At 45.7% G+C, this 10250-nt stretch overlaps 1 protein-coding gene and 1 long non-coding RNA gene across 2 annotated transcripts in view; both read left to right on the forward strand.

Annotated features, from left to right (window-relative positions):
• Positions 1-8682, forward strand: part of LOC137349178 (uncharacterized) — a 40657-nt gene extending 31975 nt beyond the window's left edge. Inside the window, exon 3 of the long non-coding RNA XR_010969271.1 lies at positions 8505-8682. This is a non-coding gene — a long non-coding RNA (uncharacterized lncRNA). The remainder of the gene's footprint in view (positions 1-8504) is intronic.
• Positions 1-9802, forward strand: part of LOC137349164 (zinc finger protein 208-like) — a 92662-nt gene extending 82860 nt beyond the window's left edge. The window contains exon 5 of the mRNA XM_068014585.1: positions 8860-9802. Coding sequence (XP_067870686.1) covers positions 8860-9714 — 855 coding nt within the window. The 3' untranslated portion in view covers positions 9715-9802. The remainder of the gene's footprint in view (positions 1-8859) is intronic.
• The last annotated feature ends 448 nt before the right edge of the window (positions 9803-10250 follow it).

The following is a 10250-nucleotide window of genomic DNA, read 5'->3' on the forward strand; positions in this document are numbered from 1 at the left end:
AAACATTGGCCTAGACTTTGACTTGATGCAATAGTACAAACCGGGCAGTTGTGAACCGGCCACTTGTTTCACATCTCTTCCCTGTTTTTACATAAACAAGTGAAACTCAGGAGAGATGGGAAGCAGGATCCCGGTTCATTGTCACTTGGACAACACAATGGCATTGAGTCCAAATCTCTCCCAGTGAGAGCCACTGAGACACAGAAACCAGAGATCCAGGGAGAAGGACAGAACTGAGTGAGAGAGAAATAAACAGAGAGGGAGAGAGAATCATAGAAACCAGTGATAGGAACTGAGAGCAGAAGGCAGAAATAGTGAGCGATTGACACAAACAGACGTAATGGAAGAGATGGACAGACAGAGAGAAAGAAAATTGATTAAAAAAAGAACTTGTAGAAATATAGAGAGGCAGAGCTATGAAGGGTGTTGAGAGATAGTGATACACAGATAGGGATAGAAAGAAAGATCCTGAGATATGAAGAAAGACGTGGAGAGGCTGAGAGCCAGGGAGGTGCAGAGATAAAGTTGCAGGAAGAGATAGAGAGGGTGTTCTGGAGCAACGGTTCTCAACCTTTGTGGTTCTGAGGCCCCTCCCCCTCCACCTTGTTGCAGAAACATAGAAAATAGGAGCAGGTGTAGACCATTCAGCCCTTCGAGCCTGCAGCTGCCATTCATTATGATCATGGCTGATCATCCAACTCAGTAGCCTGTTCCCGCTTTCGCCCCATACCCTTTGATCCCTTTAGACCCAAGAGCTATATCTAACTCCTTCTTGAAAACATACAATGTTTTGGCCTCAACTGCTTTCTGTGGTAGCAAATTCCACAGGCTCACCACTCTCTGGGTGTCTCCTCATCTCAGTCCTGAAAGGTTTACCCCGTATCCTGAGACAATGACCCCTGGTCCTGGACTCCCCCACCATCGGGAACATCCTTCCTGCATCTACCCTGTCAAGTCCTGTTAGAATTTTATAGGTTTCTATGAGATCCCCCCTCACTCTTCTGAACTCCAGCGAATATAATCCTAACCGACTCAATCTCTCCTCATACGTCAGTCCCGCCATCCCAGGAATCAGTCTGGTAAACCTTCGCAGCACTCACTCTATAGCAAGAACATCCTTCCTCAGATAAGGCCACCAAAACTTCACACAATATTCCAGGTGTTGCCTCACCAAGACCCTGTATAATTGCAGCAAGACATCCCTGCTCCTGTACTCAAACCCTCTCGCTATGAAGGCCAACATACCATTTGCCTTTTTAACCGCCAGTTGCACCTGCATGCTTACCTTCAGCGACTGGTGTACGAGAACACCCAGGTCTCGCTGCATATTCTCCTCTCTCAGTTTATAGCCATTCAGATAATAATCTGCCTTCCTGTTTTTGCTACCAAAGTGGATAACCTCACATTTATCCACATTATACTGCATCTGCCATGCATTAACCCACTCACTCAACTTGTGCAAATCACCCTGAAGCCTCTCTGCATCCTCCTCACAACTCACCCTCCCACCCAGTTTTGTGTGATCTGCAAATTTGGAGATATTACATTTAGTTCCCTCATCTATATCATTAATATATATTGTGAATAGCTGGGATCCTAGCACCGATCCCTGCAGTACCCCACTAGTCACTGCCTGCCATTTGGAAAAAGATCCATTTATCCCTACTCTTTGTTTCCTGTCCGCCAACCAATTTTCTATCCATTACAGTACACTACCCCCAATCCCATGCGCTTTAATTTTACACGCTAATCTCTTATGTGAGACTTTGTCGAAAACCTTCTGAAAGTCCAAATAAACCACATCCACTGGCTCCCCCTCATCAACTCTACTAGTTACATCCTCGAAGAATTCTAGTAGATTTGTCAAGCATGATTTCCCTTTCGTAAATCCATGCTGACTCTGTCTGATTCTACCACTGTTCTCCAAGTACTCTGCTATAAAATCTTTGATAATGGACTCCAGAATTTTCCCCACTACCGACGTCAGGCTGACTGGTCTATAATTCCCTACTTTCTCTCTACCTCCCTTTTTAAATAGTGGGGTTACATTAGCTGCCCTCCAATCTGTAGGAACTGTTCCAGAGTCTATAGAATCTTGGAAGATGACCACCAATGCATCCACTATTTCTGGGGCCACTTCCTTAAGCACTCTGGGATGCATACCATCAGACCCTGGGGATTTATCGGCCTTCAATCCCATCAAATTCCCCAACACCATTTCTCTCCTAATACTGATTTCCTTCAATTCCTCTCTCTCACTAAGCCCTGTGTTCCCCAACATTTCTGGTAGGATATTTTAGTTTAGTTTAGTTTAGAGATACAGCACTGAAACAGGCCCTTCGGCCCACCGAGTCTGTGCCGACCATCAACCACCCATTTATACTAATCCTACACTAATCCCATATTCCTACCACATCCCCACCTGTCCCAATATTTCCCCTGCCACCTACCTATACTAAGGGCAATTTATAATGGCCAATTAACCTATCAACCTGCAAGTCTTTGGCATGTGGGAGGAAACCGGAGCACCCGGAGGAAACCCACACAGACACAGGGAGAACTTGCAAACTCCACACTTCCTTTGTGAAGACAGAACCAAAGTATGCATTTAGTTGGTCAGCCATTTCTTTGTTCCCCATAATAAATTCCCCTGTTTCTGACTGTAAGAGACCTACATTTGTCTTCACCAATCTTTTTCTCTTCACATACCTATAGAAACTTTTACAGTTAGTTTTTATGTTCCCCGCAAACTTGCTCTCGTACTCTATTTTCCCCTTCTTAATCCCTTTGTCCTCCTTTGCTGAATTCTAAACTACTCCCAATCCTCAGGTCTGTTGTTTTTCCTGGCAAATTTATATGCCTCTTCCTTGGATCTAATGCTATCTCTAATTTCCCTTGTAAGCCATGGTTTGGCTACCTTTCCCGTTTTACTTTTGCGCCAGACAGGGCTAAACAATTGTTGCAGTTCATCCATGTGCTCTTTAAATGTTTGCCATTGCCTATCCACCGTCATCCCTTTAAGTAATGTTTCCCAATCCGTCATGGCCAACTCCTGCCTCATACCTTCGTAGATTCCTTTACGAAGATTCAGGACCCTTGTCTCAGAATCAACAATGTCACTCTCCATCTTGATGAAGAAGTCTATTATATTATGGTCGCTAATCCCGAAGGTGTCTCACACTACTAGATTGTCAATTATTCCTCTCTCACTACACAATACCTAGTCTAGGATGGCCTGTTCTCTAGTTGGTTCCTCAACATATTGGTCCAGAAAACCATCCCGTATACTCTCCAAGAATTCCTCCTCTACGGTATTTTGACTGATTTGATTTGCCCAATCTATATGCAGATGAAAGTCACCCATAATTACAGATGTTCCTTTATCGCATGCGTCTCTAATTTCCTGTTTAATGCCATTCCCAACATCACCACTACAGTTTGGGGGTTTATATACAACCCCCACTAACGTTTTTTGCCCCTTAGTGTTTCTCAGCTCTACCCATACAGATTCCACATTGTCAGAGCTCATATCCTTCCTCACTATTGTGTTAATTTCCTCTTTAACCAGCAATGCGACTCCACCACCTTTTACTTTTTGTCTGTCCTTCCTAAATGCTGAATACCTCTGGATGTTCATTTCCCATCCCTGGTCACCTTGCAGCCATGTCTCTGTAATCCCGACTATATTATACCCGTTTACATCTATTTGCGTGATTAATTCATCCACTTTATTGCGAATGCTCCACGTGTTAAGGCACAAAGCCTTAAGGCTTGTCTTTTTAACATTACTTGTCCCCTTCCCACTATTTTTCACTGTGGCCCCGTTTGATTCTGGCCCTTGATTTCTCTGCCTATCACTTTTCTTATTCCCTTTACTGTCTTTTGTTCTTGTCTTTGATCCCTCCTCCTCTGACTCCTCGCAAAGGTTCCCATCCCCCTGCCATTTAAGTTTAAACCCTCCCCAACCACTCTAGCAAATACTCCCCCTCGGACATCAGTCCCGGTCCTGCCCTGGTGTAACCCATCCAGTTTGTACTGGTCCCACCTCCCCCAGGACCGGTCCCAATGTCCCAGGAATCTAAAACCCTCTCCCTCACACCATCTCTTCAGCCACATATTCATCCGATATATCCTGCTATTTCTACTCTGACTAGCACTTGGCACTGGTAATAATCCTGAGATCACTATCTTTGAGGCCCGACTTTTCAACTTACTTCCTAGCTCCCTATATTCTGCTTTTAGGACCTCATCCTTTTTTTTAAACCTCTGTCATTTGTACCAATATGTACCACGACCACTGGCTGTTCACCCTCCCCCTTCAGAATGACCTGTAACAGCTTTTTCCTTTAGGGATACAGCACTGAAACAGGCCCTTCGGCCCACCGAGTCTGTGCCAACCAACAACCACCCATTTATACTAACCCTACAGTAATCCCATATTCCCTACCACCTACCTACACTAGGGGAACTTTACAACAGCCAATTTACCTATCGCCTGCAAGTCTTTGGCAGTGGGAGGAAACCAGAGCACTCGGCGAAAACCCACGCGGTCACAGGGAGAACTTGCAAACTCCACACAGGCAGTACCGAGAATCGAACCTGGGTCCCTGGAGCTGTGAGGCTGCGGTGCTAACCACTGTGCCTCTGAGACATCGTTGACCCTAGCACCAGGGAGGCAACATACCATCCTGGAGTCTCTTTTGCGGCCACAGAAACGCCTATCTATTCCCCTTACAATTGAATCCCCTATAACTATTGCATTCCCACACTTTTTACTCCTCCCCTGTGCAGCAGAGCCAACCGTGGTGCAATGAATTGGGTTGTTGATGTAAAAATATCTCAAACCCCCCAAAAGACAAGAATTTCATCTGTAGGTAAGAATGAGTGACACAGAGAAACATATATCTTTATTATTATTCCCGTCTGGAGGAAGCTCTTGTCCAAGGATTCCTCTTGTCAAAACACACACAATTTCTCTCTGCATCGACATGTTGCAGCTTCTAAAAATCTCCTGGAAAGAGAGAAATGAAACATTGATGAAAACAAAACAAAGAGTTTTTAAAATAGAAGACACATCAAATGCCCAGGGCTACTTTTCTCTCTGTCACTCACTAACATGGACAATCTCAGCATCATTTACACATCCCCCACTATAAATGCAGAGACTGTAAAGAGGGAACAGATTTATAATGTGAGAGGGGCTATTAGGTGCTGAGATCTTGCCCATTGTCATGTTAATCCAGGTACCATGGCTGCTTTGACCAGAGACATTCCAGGGAGCTGCTTTTTGATGATCTGTGAATTTATCCCAGTACAAGGTCATTGTTGAGAATATTTGCTGAGTCTTTCAGCTAATCTACAGGAGGACAGTGACACAACTCGGCCCCAGTCTGTCCAGAAGCTGCTAAACTCTCTTTAAAACTACCATTCAGGTGCTAATTACTTATATAAAAGCAAAATACTGCAGATGCTGGAAATCTGAAATAAAAACAAGAAATGCTGGAACCACTCAGCAGGTCTGGCAGCATCTGTGGAAAGAGAAGCAGAGTTACCGTTTCAGGTCAGTGACCCTTCTTCGGAACTCATGATAATTACTTATCATTGTTCCAGGATTCATCTTTGCACATCAGACCTTTGGGAAAGATGTGAGAAGTGGGGTGGGGAGGGTATTTTCTGACACAGGCTGGGAGCTGGGCAGTCACTCAACACTGGAGACCCCCAGAGCCTGTCCCTCTCCCTCTGTGTTTAACCTGTCATTTCATTCTCGTTCTCTCCCTCTATTTCTCTCTGAGTCTCACCATCTGTTTATGTCTCATTGTAAAAACACACACACTGGTGATTCCCCATCCCTCTCCTGTTCACTGCCCCTGTCCCCACTCAGCCCAGGATTGGTGTTTTCTACATTGAATGTTACAGTGGGAAGAAGCTGCTGATTCCTTCAGGAGACCTTTTAAACACACCTTATTTTTAATCAGACCTTCTGGAAGGGTGTGACAGGGAATTTACTCCAGAAACAAAAACAAAAATTGTTGGAAACACTCAGCAGGTCTGGCAGCATCTGTGGAGAGAGAAGCAAAGTTAATGCTTCAGGTGTGTGACCTTGACTTCTGATGAAAGGTCACAGACCTGAAACGTTAACTCAGCTTCTCTCTCCACAGATGCCGCCAGACCTGCTGAGTGTTTCCAACACTTTTTGTTTCTGTTTCAGATTTCCATCATCTGCAGTATTTTGCTTGAATTTACTCCCGAGACTGGGAGCTGGGTAGTGACGACACACTGGGGATCCCCAGGTCCTGTGTCTCGTCATCCCCCTGCCCCTCTGTTTTGCAGTCCCTCCCACTGTTTCCCTCACTCTCTCCCTTCTCTCTCTCTCTCCTGTTTTGCTCATTCAAGGGGAAAGATAGATAGAGAGATAGATAGATAGATAGATAGATAGATAGATAGATAGATAGATAGATAGATAGATAGAGAGAAATCTACAATCAGAAACTCAGTAAAATGAGTTACAATGGCCGCTGCACATTGCATTTAACCCTCAGAATTTATCTCATTGCCTGAAACACAAGCATTATTCAGGAATTATAACAAACTTTGTGAAAGCACTCCTGAGGCTGTGAAATCAGACAATGAATTAATTTTTAAAACACAGGCATTGTTGCAAAGTCAGAAATGCTGAAGGGAATTTTTGCACAGCAAGATCCCAGCATTTGTTGCCCATCCCTAATTGCCTTTGAGAAGGTGATGGTGAGCTGCATTATTCAAGAAGGGTAGCAAGGATAAACCAGGTAATTACAGGCCAGTGAGTCTAACATCAGTGGTTGGGAAACTTTTGAAGGAAGGATTAATCTCCATTTAGAGAGGCAGGAGTTAATTAGGGATAGTCAGCATGGCTTTGTCAGGGGGAGATCGTGTCTAACTAACTTGATTGAATTTTTCAAGGAGGTGACTAGATGTGTAGATGAGGGTAAAGCAGTTGATGTAGTCTACATGCACTTCAGTAAGGCTTTTGATAAGGTCCAGCATGGGAGATTGGTTAAGAAGGTAAGAGCCCATGGGATCCAGGGCAATTTGGCAAATTGGATCCAAAATTGGCTTGGTGGCAGGAGGCAGAGGGTGATGGTTGAGGGTTGTTTTTGCGACTGGAAGCCTCTGACCAGTGGTGTACCACAGGGATCGGTGCTGGGACCCTAGCTGTTTGTAGTGTACATTAATGATTTAGACATGAATATAGGAGGTATGATAAATAAGTTCGCAGATGACACGAAAATCGGTGGTGTCGTAAATAGTGAGGAGGAAAGCCTTAGATTACAGGATGATGTAGATGGGCTGGTAAGATGGGCGGAGCAGTGGCGAATGGAATTTAATCCTGAGAAGTGTGAGATGATGCATTTTAGGAGGACCAACAAGGCAAGGGAATATACAATGGATGGTAGGACCCTAGGAAGTACAGAGTGTCAGAGGGACCTTGGTGTACTTGTCCATAGATCACTGAAGGCAGTAGCACAGGTAGATAAGGTGGTTAGGAAGGCATATGAGATACTTGCCTTTATTAGCCGAGGCATAGAATATAAGAGCAGTGAGGTTATGATGGAGCTGTATAAAATGCTAGTTAGGCCACAGCTGGAGTACTGTGTACAGTTCTGGGCAGCACACTGTAGGAATGATGTAATTACACTGGAGAGGGTGCAGAGGAGATTCACCAGGATGTTGCCTGGGCTCGAGCATTTCAGTTATGAAGAGAGACTGAAAAGGCTAGGGTTGTTTCTCTTAGAATAGAGGAGGATGAGGGGGGGTCATGATTGAGGAATACAAAATTATGAGGGGCATTGAAAGGTTAGATAGGAAGAGACTTTTTCCCTTAGCGGAGGGGTCAATAACCAGGGGGCATAGATTTAAGGTGAGGGGATTTGAGGAAAATAATGTTCACCCAGAGGGTGGTTGGAATCTGGAATACACTGCTTGAAGTGGTGGTAGAGGCAGGAACCCTCACAACATTTAAGAAGTATTTAGATGAGCACTTGAAACGCCATAGCATACAAGGCTACGGGCCAAGTGCTGGAAAATGGGACTAGAATAATTAGGTGCTTGATGGTCGGCACAGACACGATGGACCGAAGGGCCTGTTTCTGTGCTCTATGACACCCAGGTCCCTTTGTGGATCTACACTTTCTCATCTCTTACCATTTAAGAAATGCTCTGCACATCTATTCCTCCTGCCAAAGTGGATATGTAAAATCCCTCTCCTCTCCCTGCCCCTCCCTCTCTTTCGTCCCATAGAGAGCAGAGTCTTGTGTAGGTCCAGACTGGGTGTCAGGTTCCCTTCCCTGAAGGACATTAGTGAACCAGTTGGGTTTGTCCGTCAATCCAGGAGCTTTCATGGTCACCTTCTCCTCGTGTCGGCCCCATAAATGACCAGATTCATTCGGATCCATTTCACAACCTGCCTTTGTGTTTTTGTGGGGTCTCTCACACTATCTTTTTTCTGTTTTAAATCATTTTCACAGGGTTTTAGAAGGAGAGGATTTGCAGTGGGGAAACTCGAACAAAACATCAGATCAGGATCTAACGAAGTGGCCCAATTTATCATAACCTGAGTATCGTAGGATTTTGAACATAGAAGGAAAAATCAATGTTGACAGTGGGGAGAAACAGGACTCTTTCACTACTTCATCCCACCTGCTGATACACCAGCAAGTTCGCACTGGGGCGAGTCCTTTTAAATGTCCAGACTGTGGGAATTGCTATAAATGTTCCGGAGAATTGGTGTCCCATCGATGTATTCACACTGATGAGAGACCATTTCGGTGCTCTCACTGTGGAACTGGTTTCAGGCGATCAGGGCACCTCACTGTACACCAGTGCACTCACACTGGGGAGAAGCCGTTCACCTGCTCAGAGTGTGGAAATGCGTTCACTCAGTTATCCAACCTGCTGACACACCAGCGAGTTCACACTGGGGAGAGGCCGTTCGCCTGCTCAGTGTGTGGGAAGGGGTTTGCTCAGTCATCCAACCTGCTGACACACCAGCGAGTTCACACTGGGGAGAGGCCGTTCACCTGCTCCGAGTGTGGTAGGAAATTTGCTGATTCATCCACCCTACTGACACACCAGCGAGTTCACACTGGCGAGAGGCCGTTCACCTGCTCTGTGTGCGGGAAGAGATTTGCTCAGTCATCCACCCTGCTGAAACACCAGCGAGTTCACACCGGGGAGAGGCCATTCACCTGCTCTGAGTGTGGGAAAGGATTCATTCAGTCATCCAACCTGCTGAAACACCAGCGAGTTCACACTGGGGAGAGGCCATTCACCTGCTCTGAGTGCGGGAAGGGATTCACTCAGTCATCCACCCTGCTGACACACCAGCGAGTTCACACTGAGGAGAGACCCTTTAAATGTCCGGACTGTGGGAATTGCTATAAACAGTCCACTGAACTGATGATCCATCAACGTGTTCACACTGATGAGAGACCGTTCAGGTGTTTTCACTGTGGGACTGGGTTCAGACGATCAGGCGACCTCACTGTACACCAGCGCACTCACACTGGGGAGAGGCTGTTCACCTGCTCCGAGTGTGGGAAGGGGTTTGCTCAGTCATCCAACCTGCTGACACACCAGCGAGTTCACACTGGGGAGAAGCCGTTCACCTGCTCTCAGTGTGGGCAGGGATTCACTCAGTCATCCCACCTGCTGAGACACCAGCGAGTTCACAAGTAATGACAATGGTTGGATTCGGCTGTTAATCGCATCCAGGACTGAACTATGTTCATTGGAATCTGTTTCCGCTGATAAACTCCAGCCCAGTTATAGGTTTTAATATTGTGGATGAAAGTCAAATAAATCAGACTTTTTCATATCTCAAACACATGTTCATTCCTTTTGAAGTGCTCTCCCTCTCCCCTGTCTCCTCCATCCTCACCTCCTCATGTGAGGATCTCCTGGTCATCTTTGTCAATAAGATTATCATCCAATCAGCTGCCTCTGCTGCTTCCCTCCCTTCCTCTAGCCTATTGGCCCAAACTGCCTCGAATGATCCCCCTGCCCGGTCCCTGAGCCCACATCTTTCTCTACTTTCTCTCCTATTTCCCTCATGCCCTCTCCGAGCTCATCTTGTCGATGAGACCCACCCCCTGTTCCCTCAACCCTATTCCCACTAAACCGCTGACCGGCCACTTTCCCATGTAAGCTGATATTGTTCATGGTTTTCTCTCTTCACGTACTGTCCCCCTCTCCTTTATATTTGCTGTCATCGT

Source organism: Heterodontus francisci, chromosome 34 (genome assembly GCF_036365525.1).
Source record: "Heterodontus francisci isolate sHetFra1 chromosome 34, sHetFra1.hap1, whole genome shotgun sequence".
Taxonomy (NCBI): domain Eukaryota; kingdom Metazoa; phylum Chordata; class Chondrichthyes; order Heterodontiformes; family Heterodontidae; genus Heterodontus; species Heterodontus francisci.